This window comes from Lynx rufus, unplaced genomic scaffold, assembly GCF_022079265.1.
Source record: "Lynx rufus isolate CCGP_SWC_20201006 ecotype Redwood Valley unplaced genomic scaffold, mLynRuf1.p SCAF_5, whole genome shotgun sequence".
Classification (NCBI taxonomy): domain Eukaryota; kingdom Metazoa; phylum Chordata; class Mammalia; order Carnivora; family Felidae; genus Lynx; species Lynx rufus.
This window is the reverse complement of record NW_025814867.1, coordinates 25,039,574-25,057,865: the sequence shown is the minus strand read 5'-3', so window position 1 is coordinate 25,057,865 and position 18,292 is coordinate 25,039,574. Positions and strand designations below refer to the sequence as shown.

The following is an 18,292-nucleotide window of genomic DNA, read 5'->3' as shown; positions in this document are numbered from 1 at the left end:
GGTAAATTTTGAGAGAAATCATAAGCGTAACGAACAATATTGTAAACGTACTGTTTGCAGGTAGTTGTTGGAGAAGTGAAATGCTTGTATTCAAACTATCAAAATTCTGACCTTTCAGAATAGGTTTTATAAAACAATTTCCTGAAAATCAGCAACTGCTTTAAACTCTTAAAATATCAATTTCAATAAAAAATATCCTTACAGATAAATCTTAAAAGTTATTCCTCTCAGTCTCAATTATTTTTTACTTCAACTATATATTGAACACAGAACCAGTTTCTAAACATCTAATGAAGAACAATCTGAATGTCAAATAAAGCTAGGCAATCTAACACAACTTGTATAAGAAAGTCTCAGTGTGATTTATCAAAATTCAGAATTAAATTTCTAGAATAGTGAAACACTTTCAGTCTCTTCTTAATATTCAAAATCAGCAACTTCCCATGAGACTAGAAAGTTAGCAGAAGGGATCAAACAGATTTAAGCACTGCCCGACTTCTTCTAAAGTGATGTACTCTTTTATCCTAGAAAAGACAGAAGTAAGTCCTTTTTATTACTTCACTGAAAACTTTCGTATTATCGCTATGACCTAAGATAGTTGCAAAATAGTTAAGCATTCATTTTGGGTTTAAAAACTGTTAAGAGAAAAGTAGTCCTTTTGGGGAAGCATTCCTGAACAAATGTAACAAGTGTAACAAATGTACCAGTGAGTAGTTTTATTCACTAATTTAAAAAGAAATCTCAGGAAACAGAAACAGAAGACTTGGAGTCAATACCATTTTACAAAGATTATTAATTAATGATTTGGCAGTGATGCCCCAAAGACAGCTGGCATAAAGCATATTTAATTTTTAGAAGTACTGTTTTTACTAAAAGAAGTGCATCTGGTGGAAATCACAGCTTGAGAATACTACAATTCAAACTAAAATTTTATACTTTTAGGTTAAAAGCTAAAAGTTTTGGCATATTTAAAGGTATATCCTTAAACTGTGATGAAGATATATCACTCTTTAGGAAATGAAGAGACAAAGAAAAATACATGCAAAATTTTCCTTTCACTTTATGTTGCCTGCAGATGTGCAGACAGAAGGAAGTGAGGCTGGGGTGCTTGGTTGGCTCAGTCAGTTAAGCATTGGACTTTGGCTCAGGTCATGATCTCACATTTTGTGAATTCAAGCCCCACTTCAGGTGAGACCCATTTCTCTCTCTGCCTCTCACTCACTTGGTGCCCTCTCTTGGCAGGGGGGTGGGGAGGGTGGAGGTGGGGTGGAGTAAAGCCTTACAAAAAGGAATGGAGCTATTTTCTTTTCTGTAAGAGCTTAACTGTGTGCCCTTTTCCTAGAGATTAAAAATCAGTTGGCATATAAAGAAGAGTAACTTCTGGAAATTATGTAACCTTTAATATATACTCTTTTATATAACAGGCTAATATCCTGTTTAGTTTTAAGCCCAGAAAAGTGGTCATAAATTCAAGTATCTTCAGAGGTCAGGTAGGACATGAAAGATTATAAAGACAAGATAGAAACAGTATATACCCTGCCTCAATGCATTCAAATTCAACTAAAACAACAATATTTAGCTAATCAAAATAGGTCTAGATACCAGACTTCAGACTACCAACTTCTGACTCCTAGCCCAGAGAACAGAAAACCGGAAAGTTCAAAGTAGGGTTTTTGGTTAACGCCAAGTTTAAAGACTACTTTCTGCCTTGTAAACAAATCATTTATAAGTACTACCTATTTAACTTTCAGAACTTTGGGCAAGGTAGGCTGTTAAACAATCCTAGTTCTTTCCTTTTAAATTATACTATGTAGAATGAAATAATAAGAAAACGAATGTCAACTTTAAATGAACATGTTTACTTCCTGTTGAGAAGATATGTTAAGAACTTAATCCTACTATGGCTCTACTCTTGTGCATTATACAAAGTCCTTAGTATATCCCCATTAAAAAGGTTGGAAGCTTCATCCTACATCCATTCATAGATTAAAAAAAAAAAAAAAAGCTATTCTCCTTTCCCTGTTTTAAGACACAAAGCAATGGTTAAAATTTTCCCTTTGAATGTAAAATGGTGTAGTCGTTTTGGAAAAATTCTCACAATTCCTTGAAAGGTTAAACATAGTTACACAACGTAGCAATTACATTCCCAGGTATATACCCAAGAAAGATAAAAGTCTATGTCCACACAGTAACTTGTCCATGAATGTTCATAGCATTACTCATCACAGCCAGAAAAGTGGAAACAACCCAAATGTCTATCAAGTGATGAATAAACAGAGTGGTATATCCATAAATAAAAAGAAATGAACCACTCATACACACTGTAACATTGATGAACCTTAAAACCATTATGCTACGTGAAAAAAGTCAGTCATAAAAGGCCACATATTGTACTATTCTATTTATATGAAATGTCCAGAACACGAAAATACTTAAAAAAAAAAAAAGTAGGATAGTGGTTCCCTAGGGATAGAGGAGTTTGGGGGGGGGGGATAAAGAATAACTGCAAATGGTGAAAGGGTTCATTTTGGGGCTGGTTAAAATACCCTAAAAATGATTGTGGTCATGATGGCACAACTCTGCAAATACACTAAAAAATGGAATTGTGTGTTTTATAAGGGTTTACTGTATAGTATGTGGATTATATCTCAATAAATCTGTTGTTAAAAAAAAACACAAAAAACCTTCCCTTTTAATAAGCACAATATTCCTCCCTCATTAGAGTGAGTAGTTGGTTCCTTTCCATATTCACAGACTCAGACCTAAGGGATCTTAAAAGACCTTTAGTCCTGTGTCTTCTCATTTTAAACTTGTAAAATCTGGAACCTTAGTTAAGATTATCAAGTAATCTATCTAATGTAACATAACCAGGATTAGAAACCAGAACTTTCTTAAATTCAAACACTCACATTCTCTTCCATGTCATCAACTCTTAATCAACTTCCATTTCTTTCTACTCAGCTCTTTTCACTGCTTCACTTTATCTCTTCTCCCCCCACATTGTTCAGGTATGTAATTTGAACGATCAATTTCTTCTCTTTCAAAAAATATTTTTTAAAGTTTATTTAGTTTGAGAGAGAGAGAGAGAGAGAGAGAGAACACACACATGCGTGCTCATACAACATACAAGCTGGAGATGGACAGAGAGGGAGACAGAATCGTAAGCAAGCCTCACACCACCTGATGTGGGGCTTGAACTCAGGAAATGTGAGATCATGACCTGAGCCAAAATCAAGAGTTGGATGCTCAGCTAAGCCACCCAGATGCCCCACACAGCCATACCTCATTTTACTCCAATCTCATGTGTCATTTTTTGCAAATTAAAGGTTTGTGTCAACCCTGCATTGAAAGAGTCTATTGGCACCATTTTTCCCACAGCAATTTGCTCACTTTGTGTCCCTGTGTTACATTTTGATAATTCTAATACTGCACAATTATTACTATTATATTTGTTATGGTAATCTGTGATCAGTGATTCTGAGCTGCTGAAAGCTTAGATGATGATGAACATTTTTTAGCAATAGAGTATAGATGTATTTTTAAAATGTTTATTTTGAGAGACAGTGTGAGCAGGGGAAGGGCAGAGGGAGAGATGAGAGAGAATCTCAAGCAGGGTCCACAGAGCCCAGAACCCAATGTGGGGCTTGATCTCATGTATTGTGAGGAGGCAGACACTTAACGGACTAAGCACCCAGGCGCCCCAGCAATAAAGCATGTTTTAATTTAGATACATATATCATTTTTTTAGATATAATACTATTGGACACTTAATAGACTATAGTATAGTGTAAAGAAAACTTTTATATGTACTAGAAAACAAAAAACATTAACTTGACTCACTTTATTGCATATTCTCCCTATTGCAGCAGTATGAAACTGAACCCACATGATATCTGAGTTATATTCTGCTTTGTGTACCTAACATTTCCTCTTTTTCCATTTGGTCAAGCCAATATTCTCTTTCGACTCCCTTCTTTCACAAACCTTTTCAATTACAAGCTTCTGCTAAAGATTTCTTCTGTAAGGACAAACTACACTATATCAAGGTTTGAGCAGCGTAATGGCCAGGTAAAATTCACTCAGAGAGGTTTTCTGAGTTACTAACATCAAATGCCAAGAGTTCAATTAAATAAATGCTCTATGCAATCTCAATATATATATTCTACAGAAACAAAGATACTTCATATCTGACAAATATGCTTTTTATCCTATATAATACTATTCCTTTTATACCTTGAAGTAGTCCTCTTGAGTAACAAGAGAGTTTCTCAGTCTGTTCTCTGGATTAAACAGACAAGATACCACAGTCTGTATGCTTCTGTCCACAGATTTCTGAAAAAAAGAAGTTTTTCCAACAATCTAAGGACTATTCCTTTTACTTACTTTAACAGGTTTTTCAAAGAAAGTTGAATACATGTACTTCTAAAGAATTATTATGTAATTCATACTACATATTAAATGTGTTACACATTACATTTTCATGTAATTCATTACATATCACTTAATATGTAACTTTTCTATCAAATTTTAAAAATATTTTAGAATCTTAGTGATAAGGGTACTGGTTATAAAGCTCAATTTAGTAAAACCCTCAAATATTTCCTTAAGGTTCTTTAATTTTCCCTGTTAAGATAAGAAACAGTAAACTTCAGCATTTGAAGAAAATATATCTAGGATAAAACCTGATAATTATAACCATTTTAATATTTTTTCAAATTCTAATCATGAATCAAATCAAGGAATTTTTTTACTCTGCAGTTCAGTAGTTCTCAATTATTTTTAATTTCCACTAAGAAACACATGGACAAAGTAGCTGATGTGATGGGAATGTGCACACAAACTCCAATGGGAATCCTTCAATGTTATTATGCACATTCCCATCACATCAACTACTTCCACATTCCGACCCATTCAACAAAAACAGGACAATTCAAGAGTGAGAGCATTGTTATATGAATTTGTTCCAACGATAAAAAAAGAAGAAATTGTACCTATTTCGGTATTTCGATTATTACTAGTGACTCTACCACTCTTGAGAGCTGCTGCCATATATAATGTTATGAAGAGAATGCCATAAATATTTGTATATTATTATTCAGCTAAGTGAATGTTTAAACTGGTTAAAAAAAAAGAGGTAAAATTCATATTAATCTCTTTTGAAGAGAGGATTCTTGAGGAAGCGATCTACTACATTCCACCAAAGTACGTTTGTACGCATTAAAGTATGTTTTAAAAAACAACGAAAATACAAGAGAGAAAAGGACTACTGAATCAGAAACTATATGTAAACACTGAAAGTTTGGGGTGCCTCAAGTTTCATGAACTTTCACATAAAATGCCAAATTATTAGTCAATTACTTAAGCTGTTATTTTTGGCTTCCATATTTAAATTTGAAAAAAGATACTTGCATCTCCAAGGGCCATTATAAAAACTTCAAAAAATAATTATGAGAATATAAACAAAATATAAAATTAGATGTTTGCCTTTTGTGGGCCATTTCCAGAGGATGGAGTAGCTTCATGAACTGAACATTCACTTTGCAAAACTTCAGCTCCTGGATCAACTTCATTACAGTGGTAGTTAACAGCGGTATAAGTCTACATTATAAAAGTATAATTAAAAAGATGTACATTAGATACATTTCTGAACAATCTATTCTTCAAAATTAGCGGATATTGAGCATTTAAATGTGGGTTGTGTTGAAGCTGAATTAATGTTATTTCAGAAACTTTATTTTGAACTGAATAACTGAATTGCAATAAGGCAGTATTTTATTTTGAAAAGTCTTCTAAACTTCAACATAATCAGATTAGAAGAGCTCTAAGAAAAAGAAGCTCCAAGGATGCCTGAGTGGCTCAGCTGGTAAAGTGTCGACTTTGGCTCAGGTCATGATCTCGTGGTCTGTGGGTTCAAGCCCCACGACAGGCTCTGTGCTAACAGCTCAGAGCCTAGAGCCTGCTTTGGATTCTGTGTCTCCCTCTCTCTACCCCTCCCCTTCTCATGCTCTTTCAAAAATAAACAAACATGTTAAAAAATTAAAAAAAAAAAACCAAAAAACAAAAACCTCCAACATCTAGTTACAGAATGAGAATTTCCCAGTGCCTGAGAATTTGAATTAATGTCATATCATTCAAAGGTCCAATCTTGATGAAGGATACAAAGTAACAAATACTAAAGTGTTTTAAAGCTAACACCCTCTTTTGTGTTCTTATATATAACATCTAACAGTATTAACAGCAAAACATTTGCTTCTCTTCAGCAGATTTTTTTTATGGAGAGAAAACTAGATAGATTCAATACAAATTCTAAATTCACTGAATTAGAATTAACAGGTATTAATACTACCTTCCTTAGATTATATATAATTTAGTACCTATTGTATGCAGAGCAGCCATTGCCTGAAAGCACACAAAAACCACATGAGAAATGAAAAGTGGTTTCTCCCATGGAAGAATATACTTGGGCTGACATTAATAAAACATAGCACATAATGTGAAAGGGAATTTAAAAATATTTTTAGGCATATACAAAATAACAGAAAGTCAAGAAAAATATAATAGTTAAAAGTTAAAACAAGAAAATATTTTAAATAAAGAAAAGGGAGTATACGTTTTAAATAAAGAAAAGAGAGTAATTCTCCTTACCGGGGGTATAACATAACTCCTTTGTTCCCCAGCAGGCCACTGTGGTGGCATCTTAAAAAAACAAACAAAACAAAAGGAAGTAACAATTAGTTAACCATTCTTACACATTTTCACAAAGATAGACAATGTTGAGGTATTTGTCATGCTGGTTCCTTGAACTTGCAGTAAAAGAAACAGAATGGAAGAATGAAATACTTTAGGTTTCTAATACCTGAGGGAATTACTGTTACTTTATACATAAACCCTAATTTTTCTCAATTTTCTGGTGTTAGCTTTCAGAAAAACTCAAAGATAGTAGTTCTCTGGATTTATTCCCATAGCTAATGGTCATGGGCTATAGATATGGTCATATCTATGGTCAGAAATTCAGAGAACTACTACTTTGTAGTAGTCAGCTAAAATAAACACTACTAAATATAATTGGAATTCAATGCTCTAAAACCTGAGTAATTTTATTTCATCTATCCCCCTAAAAAAGCTTATAAAAGTTAGTTTGGATGGTTCAGCTATTTGCTAGCAAAAATGGAAGAAAACATGCTGAAATACAGAAGAGGACACAAAATCTTATAAAACAGTGTAAGAAATCTTTATGCTAAGTATATTCCCGTCAAATCTTTTTCCCTTATTTTTAAATAATTAAAGGTCCTAATTCTAGACAAATTTGAACTTTCTTATCTTAAGCATGTTCTACTAGTTTAAAGGACAAACTATTGGAGAAATTCATATAAATGCCTGAATAATATTCCAAAGTAAATCATTTTGTTCCCTTTTAAATTACCTGATAATTATATACAGGCAGCTGATATCCAGTGATAACCTGAACTGGTGAACTAGGATAAGGAGGATATGCCTGCAAATAAAGTTTACAGGAAGAATGGATTAACATGGAAAATTCTTGAAAATAATAAAGTAAAACTTCCAATACAACAAAAATATGAATATAAATCATATTTTTCTATATACGAATGCAGAATTCTATTGGAGTGATTGGCTACATTAAGAAAAATTCTCTGTCAAATGTTAGTCTTTTGGGAGAGGAGAAGGGATGAATGAGGGAAGAGACTGATTTTGCCCATTTACGTTTATCTTATTTGTGTATTTATCCCCACTGAGAAGTTCTTCCTTATACTGGTGATAAGGCTCTAATTAAGATAGATTTCCATATTAAAGTTATATCAATACATCTGTTATTTCTTTGTAAAAATATTTTTAAGCAGTTTTGTATTCCTTGACAATATCATGGAGTAATGTGTAGTCCTCCTACACAGTTTATGGCTCTTTCTGTATTTCATTTCTACAAGTTAAGGGCAGTATATAACCCCAAAACTGAAATGAACAGTAGAATGCCTTTCATCTTTCAATAAATATTTATTAAAAGCATCTATGTAATATCATACATGAATACACCCAAGTTAAGTAATAGCTCACAGCAAACGTTAGGAATGAGTAGGGCTCTTCTTCTAACCATGTTTAGAGCAAGAAAAATAACAAAAGGTATACCCTGTGTTTAGGGTAGATGGAAAATGTAAACAAATGAAAGACACTACAGAAACACTTCTCTACAATTTTTCTTTTCTTGAAAATAAAATGTCTTTTAAACTGAAGAAAATAAAATGAAGAAAATCAATGTTATTCATCATCAATAGGAGATAGTAAATATTTCAAATCCCATTTCAAATATTCAAGTATCCAAACAAATTATATGCCAGAAAACTCACAGAATTTACAAATACAGTTAACTCATCAGAAACCTATCCATTCTAGAACCAGAATACATCCAGAAGTCAGTAATCTATAGAAGACATCTGAAAATCACTGAAAATAATGAATAAATAGAACTGCCAAACTTAAAGAAGAATAAATCAGGCAAACACATGAGGAAAGCTGCCTTCAAATATTTTAGGAATTATCCTATGGGGGGAAGGGAAATGAATGAGATATATATATTCTTCATGGCTACAGAGGTCAGTTCTTAAAAACTTACAAACTATATAGAAGCATATTTTAGCTTGGTGTTAGAAACAATACTAAGAACAACAGATTTCTAACAAAAGTAATAGATTTCCTTCTCATCACTCAGAGACAGTATTACCACTTATTATGGAAAATATGCATCTGATTTGAGGGTAAAAAGTGAGACTGGCTTACTTTTAAGGTGCCCCCATCTATAAGATCTGCAATACTATTTAAAAAAAAAGAAAAAGGAATGTTAAATAATTTTTACCTGAACATACTGAGTTATAGGATTCATCATGGTTGGAGGCTGCATGTAAGTTTCAGTGTTTGGATTACTCCAGACACTCTGAAACTGCGGTGGAGGAGGAGGATTAAAAACCAAAGGACGCGGCTGCACATGATAAGCACCTTTTTAAAGAATAATACGAAAACAAAGACTACTTTTAGTTTCCTGAAAAGCTACATATGTTAATAAGAACAATTCTTCTCCTTACTCACATAAATTTTGTTTCCTGATTGCAGGTCCCAGTTTCAGCTTTTTACCATGGAAATTTATCTGTGACTGAAAATAAAACCATAATAAAGCTAAAATCAATTTCAAAGACTTCTAAGACTTTGGTAAATACCCCAAATCTTCTAAAATTTCTACCATCGGAGATCATCACTGGTAAGAACATACCAAATCAAAATTTATCAGCACGAAGCGACCTTACCCTCACTACCCAAGTGTTGAGAGAAGTCTTGGAATTTGATCAAAAACCTTTACACTCTGTCTCTAACCTTTCCTGTGTCTAGCTCATGAAGCTAGATGTCCAGTTACAAATAAACAGGTTCTGACTAGTTATGTAAGATTACTCTAGGTTTGGATTTCAAACAGGAAGTTTATTTCTATATTTCATACAAGGCTATATATTCAGGACTCAACACTAAACACTGCATCCATAAACTGAGATTTTTCCATAAGATTACTTACTTCTACTATCTTCTGCACATCCACATCATTATAAAATGAAACAAATCCATAGCTACAAAGAAAGATAAATGAAGTGTAAAAATCACCACCAGAACAGTATATGGTCTAAAACGTCCAGCATTCTATGAAGTAACTGACTGAAATTATACTGATGAAGGATGAAGAATATACTGAAATAAAGTTTTAGATGTACATGATCAGTCATCTATAAATACTACCTTTTGTCTTCTTCCCCTGATCTAGGGGGAAGAAATGCGTGAAGGTTAACGTAGTGTGGGACATCATTCATTAACAGAAAATTCACATCTATGAACCTGAATTTAACTTACTATCTATTGCAAGATGGTTAAAACTTAAGATACCGTAAGATACATGAAAAAAACAGCTCTGATAGAACGGATTAATCCACTTATGTAAAATAAATGAAGGTAGGAAATATTTACATACAAACGCTATGAAAATGACTACATAGAAGAGTTGGCAGCAAACTTATCTTTTATATGTAAGAAACAAAGCAAAAAATTTATACAAGTGTAGGAACACGCGTTTTGAATTCTTCTATGCTACTCTATATAGAGACTATAGCTCACATATTTTTTATACTTTATACTGAACATTATGTTTTACTCACCCTTTGGACACACCAGTTCGATCCGTGATTATCTTCACTTCTTTTACTGAACCGTATCTAGCAAAGAAACTTCTAATTTCGGTTTCATCCATCTATGGAGAAGAATTTGACTTCAAGAGTAAAAATTCAGCATTCAAAAATTTCAATTATACTATAAAAAAGATTTGAAAATGTGGAGGTATCTCTCCTAAGGATCCCCAAACCACCTGTGGCTCTTTGTCAAAGATACTTTTAGTCTCTATAGGTTAAACATGAACCCAATTCCAAACCTGCATGAAGTACAAAAAAACCTTATGTTTGCATCAGGACCCAAACCCCAGTGTTCACTAAATATTTTCTTAAATAAATGAAATAGGAATACAATACCCTAACATCAATTCCACCAACAAAAACGGTGTTTGGCATGATTTTGCCTTCTGGTAAAACATAGCCTTGGCTGGTTGTAGCTGATGAGGACTGAGTGCTGGCCTCTCTGGAGATGGTAGAGTTTGGAGTCTCAGGATTTGCAGCAGACTGTAATTTGGAAAGCAGATATCATCACTAAACCATGATGTGAAACACAATCTTTGTATTTAAAATACAGAGTATTTTCATATGAATTACTTTCATAGTAAATTGACCAGTAATACAGCTTAGTTCAGGTTTAGGATTTAAGGTAATCAGAGTAGATCAGTATGAAATTTTAACAAAAGAGTACAGTACATTCTTAAGCCCAGTGTTGCTTATCATCATCTCTTACACTAAAGTAGAATACTGACTTTATACTGACTTTGTGAACTGGAAAGTTGAGATTTGTAAAAACAGTTATTAAACTCATTCTATTGTATGCCAGGTAAGCAAATTTTCACTTTACTGAGTACCTTATTAAAAAGCATGGTAAATCTTTAAAAAAAGATAATTTTTAAAAATCTGCATCAAAAACATACATCAAAGCTTTGTTTTCACTTATTTTTTATTTTAAAGAGAGTGCAAGAGACAATGAGCACATGCCCATGGCACAAGCAGAGGACAGGGGTAGAGGGAGGGAGAGAGAACCTTAAGTTGGTTCCATGCTCAGCACAGAACCTGACAAGGGGCTTGATCCCACAACCCTGAGATCATGACCTGAGCCAAGATCAAGAGCCAGACACTCAACCCACTGAGCCACCCAGACACCCCTACCACAAAGCTGTAAACAAATTTCTTTTGCCTCCTCTTTCTAGTCACCAAAATTAACATGCATTTTGTAATGAAATACTCTTTGTGTTAGTATGCATTTACTTTGGAAATGGATCATGAAAAGATTATTTGCTCACATATTGTAATACCTCCTGCTAAAAAAAGGGCTTACAATCCTTTCCCTTAGTGCTAGGGTGTTCAAAGCATCTTTTGAAATAACATTTTTCCTCTTCACTAACACCAAATCAGTCCCCACTGATAATTCTACTTTTCACAGTAGGCTGATAGATATAAATGATACTATCTTTATTTTCAAATTAAGAGACCCACACATGAAACTCATTTTTCTGGATTCTGGTCAGAACTCTATCTTTAGTTTTTCCACATAAGATTAATAAAAATTTTTCTGAAGCAAAATTTACTGATAATATATATGTCGGAAAAGCAGTCTAACATAGTGAAACAAAATTGATTTAGTCAGGAGATCTGGGTTCATGTCCTTTACTAGGTTATAACCCCTTATTTGGTAGCTATTTATATCTGGAAAATTGCTTTGAGAATAAAGTGAGATAACATCTGCAAATTCATTTTGTAAAGTATAATGTGGTACACCAATATAAGTTAGTGTTCTATTACCTGCATTTATTTTCAATAGTTTAAAAAGCTTCTTTCTTGGTTTTACCATTTACTTATTTATTTTGTACATACTTTATTAATTAACAACCAATTTCAATTGGAACTTCAAAGAACCAATTATTGGCACATCCATATATTTGAAATTCATTTATGAAGTACCTATTGAGGGGTGTCTGGGTGGCTCTGTTGGTTAAGTGTCTGACTTTGGCTCAGGTCATGATCTCAAAGTTCATGAGCCTGAGCCCTACTTCAGGCTCTGTGCTGACAGCGTGGAGCCTGGAGCCTGCTTGAATTCTATGTCTCCCTCTCTCTCTGCCCTTCCCCCTCCCCAGAATGAATAAACATTAAAAAATTAAAAAAAAAAAAAGAAGTAGCTATTGATTAAGAGGGAAGTACAAAAGGCTGCAAGAGAAATAAACCCATTACATCTCTGCTTACGGAGAAAAACAGGGACAAAATAAACCAACTGATACATATATTTTTAAAAAGCAAGCACAGTAATTTCTATAGAAATCAGTGACAATAATAAAGTAGGTATAATTCCTATTTTTTTAGATGCTAGAAGTTACTAGTAAATTTAAGATTCTATAAACTTCTATACTGATTAGAGATGAAATCAAAACTCAAATCACCAAACGTGTTTTAGTTTCTATTAGTTTGTACACATACAACTGATTCTTGAACATGGATTTGAACTGTCCAGGTCCACTCATTCACAAATATTTTTCAAAGAAATACAGTACAGTACTGTAAATACGTGGAGGAATGGTGGGTTGGTGTCCCTAACTCCTGCATTGTTCAAGAATCAACTGTACTTGCTATTTCGTGTTTCTATTTGGGTGCTTCCTAATTCTTTCCTCTTAACTATAGTATACTAATATTTCATAATAATGAAATAGAGTAAAAACCTTCTGAAGTTTTCCCATTTTTTTGTTTTCTAATTTTAGTTTTTTTCCTACATGGGACTGACTCTACTACATACTCCACGTATCTTTAACTATTAAAACTTGACTAGATTTCTCTTCACTATAAACAACTTACCAATCTCTTTCAGTTAGTTATTTCATAAGTTCAAAACAAATCCAAAAGTGGCTCTGAAATTCTAACAGACTTTCTTTTCTCCTTCTCAATTTCCCCTTCATTTGTGGATGAACTTTGGATACCTTTCTATTTGACAAGCTAGTATTATCTGCTGTGAATGACCACGGATGAATGTTTTAATTTGAAGGTGTAAGGTCAGGCCAGAAAACTGTACCACATTATAAGGGGTTATGAGAATGTACTGATTCTCAACCAGGGGAGATTTTGTGATGCAGGGGCATTTTTGGTTGTCACAACTGAGGGGTACTCCTTGTATCTGGTAGCAGAGGCCAAGGATACAGTACATATCCTATAATGCAAAAAACAGCTTCCTACAACAAAAAACTATCTGTTCTAAAATGTGAACAGGGTCGCAGTTGAGAAACCCATGATAGCATCCCCAGAACTGAAGATGAAATTTCTAATTCTCATATTCTATTTAACAAAAGTAAAATGGATACTTGAGACATTAGGCAACAATTTGGGAAAAAAGGCCATTGTATATTATAGGAAATTTGGTTTGGGATTGAGTTATTCAAATTCACGGTCTCGTTAATTGAGATATTAAACATTATATTCAGCAAATCATTTTCTTTACATCTTAAATTAAGACACTACCATGTCTTAATCTTTAACCAGCAGGTGGTGCTCAAAGCTAACAAAGTAGTCCATTTTAATAAGACATCAGCAGGGATTTTTTTTAAACTTCTGTGTGTGTACTTGTATACAATTATAATTTATATACACAACATCCAAAACCAATAAACAACCTTTAATACTTTTAAACTACTGCTAAAAATACTCCACAAATAAATGCTTAGGCTAAAGCAAAAAGTTTGGTATTATTAAAGTATTAATATTAACCATCAATAGCATACAGAAATAAATTTCATATAAATTATAGGGAGTAATTATTTTTCTTAATTATATCTTCAGGTGAGTTGGCGGGTTTTGAGAAAAGTAATGCTAGGATATTAAGTAGCAGGAAACTTGGAGGCCTTCATATACAGAATTCTCATCACTGGTATTTACAGTAATACATTCCCTGGTGTACTTGGATAACGAAATGACAAAAATACCTAAAAGCTGAAAAAAAACCTTATCATTACTAAAGCTCCTGGGATATCAGCTCTTTAACATTATTTCATTCAACTTTTATAGCTACATGCAAGGCAACTGCAATCTGTAATTGACCACAAAAACAATCTATAATTTGTAGTCACTAGAGTTATATCCACAGAAGACGACACTAATAAAAAAAAAAAAGCATAATAGGAAATAGGAAATGAAAATCAGAATAAAACCTTGTAAGTAAATCCAAGACTGGACTCTTAGAAACAATCCAAATAATAGACAAACAATCCTGAGAAAACCAAGAAAAAGGCAAGAAAGGAAAAATTTACATTTGTGTTGAAAAAAGGTGGTATGACCACAGATTATAACAGAATCTTGATGAAATGGCCAACTTTCTAGAAAAATGTCAATCTTGAAAACAATCTTAAGAAAAAATACTTGATTCCTAGCTAGTTTCACTGTGAGTTTTTTTCAAATTGTGAAGAAACAGATAATTTGTGTGTGTGTGTAGGTGTGTGTGTAGAGGGCACCAAGACAGAAACAACTGTACACAGAAGACAATGTGTATGAGAAAGATTCAGATACTTTAACTGAAAAACATTCCAGAGAAAAGAGAAGAAAAAAAGGGTATTTCTCAATTCATTTTACAAAACTAACACCCAAATAACAAAACCTAATCAAAATGGTCCACCTCTGCCCCAACACAAAGATGCAAAATTCCAGCAGTATATAAAAAACATACAATTAAGAACAATTTATATTGAAAACTCCAAGATGGTTCATTCTTAGGAAATCTGTTACTGTCATTCACCAAAGGAAAGCATTTTATAAAATACATCCATCATTGAATTTTTAAAAACCCAAGTAAAACAGAAATCTTACTCTCTGTTGATGTAGCTCTAAGCTAACATCAGGCTTAAAAAGAAACAGCAATTTCCACTGAAATTAGAAAATAAAGGCAACTCCTTACCACTATAAATGACAAAGAATATTAATGGAGTTCTTATAAATCCTTAAAAAAGATAAACATCCAAATAGATGGATGAAGAATTTATAAAAAATAAATTTTGAAAGCTAATGACAAACTTCAACTTCATTAATGAGTAAAAAAAAAAAAAGCACATCAGAATGTATTTTCCACCTATTATTGGCAACTTTAAAAAGTGTTAACACCTCTCACTGGAAAGAGTGTGGAGATCATTCTGCACACAGAACACGTACTGGTACATGCTCCATCAAGAATAACTCAGAAAGATGTACTGTAATTTAAAATTGTTATAAAATGGGCATAACCCTTTCACTCAGTTGTTTCCATTCCTGGCAATTAATTTCAAGGAATTAATAAAATAAGTATTCCAAACCATTCACACAAAGATATTTACTATAGTACTGTTTTAATACAGGAAAATTATTCATTATAATTCATTATTCATTATTATTCATTATTTAAATTTGGTAAAACAAGTAATGGTATAATCTTACATCTTAACATTACATACTTGAAATCATTAAAAAAAATTTTTTTACATTTATTTTTGATAGAGAGAGACAGAGCGTGAGTGGGGGAGGGGCAGAGAGAGAGGGAGAGACACAGAATCCGAGGCAGGCTCCAGGCTCTGAGTTTCAGCAGAGAGCCTGAAGCGGGGCTCGAACTCACAAACCACGAGATCATGACCTGAGCCGAAGTCGGGCGCTTAACCGACAGAGCCACCCAGGCACCCCACTTGAAATCACTTTAAATATATCTTTGAAAAATAATATCCATTATATTAAGTGAAGGGTGCAAGATATAAAAAAGTATTATGTAGCATGGTACAACTTTTATAAAATAAAACTTAACCTATCTACGTGCAATACATGCATAAAACAATCTGGAAGGGCATACATATAGCAAAACTTTGTTAAAGGGTTTGGGACAGACCGGTTTTCTTACACTGATTACTTTCAAATGAGTTAATATGCTACTGTTATAATCAGGGGGAAAAACGCTATTAGCATTCCCCTTTTTCTCTAAAAATGGAGAGGAAAAAAATACTGTACTTTTTTAAGAGCAACTCAGTGATTAGATAACGACATAACAAATAATAATACGTATAATTGCAGATTTTTATATACAGGATAATACATATAATTGCAGATTTTTATTTTAACCTTTATAGGTAGTAATATAAACTGTCTATAAATGTCCTCCGTTTACTTCTAAAAATGGAGAATACGAAAGATTACACTGCAAATCCACAGCGTCTAGAACACGTCTGTGACTTAAGGGTATGGGTCCAAAGTTTCAGAGTTGCACCTCGTGGGGGGGTCACCGCCAAGCATTTACCAAAACTCACCGAAACGTCCCCCGCCAACAGCAAGTATTACTACTGTGCGGACGTTTGGTTTAAACTCCTGCCGCATCTCGAGAGAGAAAGCGTTTCCCGAGCACAGAACTCGGGCCTCTCGGGTCTGCGGTCCCGCAGCAGCACAGGCAAGCCCGGCCTCGTGCGGCAAGGATGGCGTCGGGTGAGTTTTCCGCCTGAGGCCGCCGCACGAGGGAGCCCCCGGTGCCAGACCAGGCACGAGGTGCCGCCACCGAAGCTCTCGTTTGTCCCCGCCGGCCGCCCGGTTTCCCCCGACGTGAGCACCCCGCGCCCCGCCCCCCCTCAAGAGCCCGCCGCCACCACGTGCGAAGGCCGGAAAGAAACCACTTGCCGAGGAAAACGCCGGCCCTCAAAGTCGACAGCCCAGTTCCCGGAGAGCCGGCGCCAGCTGGCTTCCGGGGACGGCAGCCCGACGCCATCTCGCACCAGACGCGCGGCCTCCTCTCCTCAGGGTAAGCGCGGGAAGGGAGGCCCGCCGGGCGGGGTGGGGGTGGGGCGGCCGCGCGGTATTCACCCCCCCCCCCAAGTCCCCGCGGTCCACACCGCAGGCCGCCCTCACAGCCTAGCGGGCGCCTGCGGGAGGCAGGCGGGGCGGCGTGAAGGTCGTGGCCCTGCACGTGGTCGGCCGGAGGGACAGCGAGCCCCGGGGCCATTCCCCTCAGCGACAGCCACGGGGAATTCCTCCCCTCCCCCACGCCTCTAGGCCGCCTCGCCCTCCTCTCTCAGGCCATCTGTGGTGCACCCGGGCCGGCGCCCCAGAACAAGGAAGCGGGGTGGCCCCGATTTCAGCCCCCCTCCTGCGCGGCGCCAGAAAAGCAGAGTTTCCGCCACCCGGGAGATCCCCACCCGGGCGTGCGCCCCTCAGGCCTCCTCCTCCCCAACTCACCATGATGGCGGCAGCTAGCTGTTCCCGCTGAATGGGCTCGAGGAGGAGCGGAGGCTGGGCTTCTGGCACCACTCTTAGGGCTGCCGTTCGCTCTGCTCTTGCCGCTGCCCGGGTTCGACTTGGGCAAAGGGATAAAAGAGGACTAGAGGGAAATCGAAAGCGAGCGGCGAGATCCAGGAGCCCTAACAACCAAGTGGTGATGCTGAGGGGCGCAGGCGAACTGAGGCGTGGCCTGCGGGGCTCCCAGAGGTGGCTCCTGCGCCGGGTACTGGAGCTCGTGGTAGCCGCCTCAGCCAATGGGTGACAGCCCCCCGCCCCCTGCGGGGGGCGCTTGGGGGGGTACCGGCTCCCCCACCGGGGGTATGGAGGGGCTGCGCGTGGGTCGGCACTCCGTAGCCAGGGAGGCGCGGACCTGAGACTTACGGGCTGACAGACCCCCTTTCCCCTGGACCCACACGTCACCCCGAAAATGCCTTTGAAGCACACTTGAAATAAGCGTGCATCCTTAAATGTATATGAAAATTAAAAAAAAAATTTTAATGCATCTACGCTCTAGTTTCAAAATGGCGCCCGAACGGCCCAGGATTAACCCGTTCCGGGTTATCCCTGTTGTCGCCCCCCCAAATCGATTAAATGACTACAGAAATAGAAAATAGAACCAAGTCTGTAGAGTACGGGGAAGGAGACGCCCGAAAGTCCAGAAACATGGGCGCTTTTCTGTCAAGTTTGAGGTAGATGGGGTTGGTTTGGACAGATAGGGCGGGCCAGGTTGGTTGGCGTTCAGGGCGTTTATTATTTCAAGAAACGTGTTGATGGTATCGACTGGCGATAGCACGGTACCGCAGATACAGGATAGAACGAAACAGGCAAACATTTCTTCCTTCAGG

General features: G+C 36.2%; 1 protein-coding gene across 1 annotated transcript; it reads right to left on the bottom strand.

Moving 5' to 3' along the window:
* Window positions 1-470: 470 nt before the first annotated feature.
* DAZL (deleted in azoospermia like) lies at window positions 471-17,172 on the bottom strand. The gene is made up of 12 exons (XM_047100388.1): window positions 16,946-17,172; window positions 16,638-16,845; window positions 10,572-10,718; window positions 10,206-10,297; window positions 9,575-9,626; window positions 9,100-9,163; window positions 8,870-9,009; window positions 7,424-7,495; window positions 6,646-6,696; window positions 5,485-5,598; window positions 4,234-4,332; window positions 471-524 (listed from the first exon to the last, which is right to left on the bottom strand). The coding sequence occupies exons 1-12, from the start codon at window positions 17,170-17,172 to the stop codon at window positions 471-473; spliced, it is 1,320 nt and encodes a 439-aa protein (XP_046956344.1).
* Window positions 17,173-18,292: the final 1,120 nt, after the last annotated feature.

What these genes read in the sequence shown, in the direction of transcription:
- DAZL (XM_047100388.1), bottom strand. Translation starts at nt 17,172, where the DNA reads ATGGCCCCGGGGCTCGCTGTCCCTCCGGCCGACCACGTGCAGGGCCAC. An exon ending in TGCCTGTATATAATTATCAG is followed by an intron (nt 6,697 to 7,423) that starts GTAATTTAAAAG and finishes TGTTTTTTTAAG; the next exon opens with ATGCCACCACAGTGGCCTGC. An exon ending in GGAGTTATGTTATACCCCCG is followed by an intron (nt 5,599 to 6,645) that starts GTAAGGAGAATT and finishes TTTATAATGTAG; the next exon opens with ACTTATACCGCTGTTAACTA.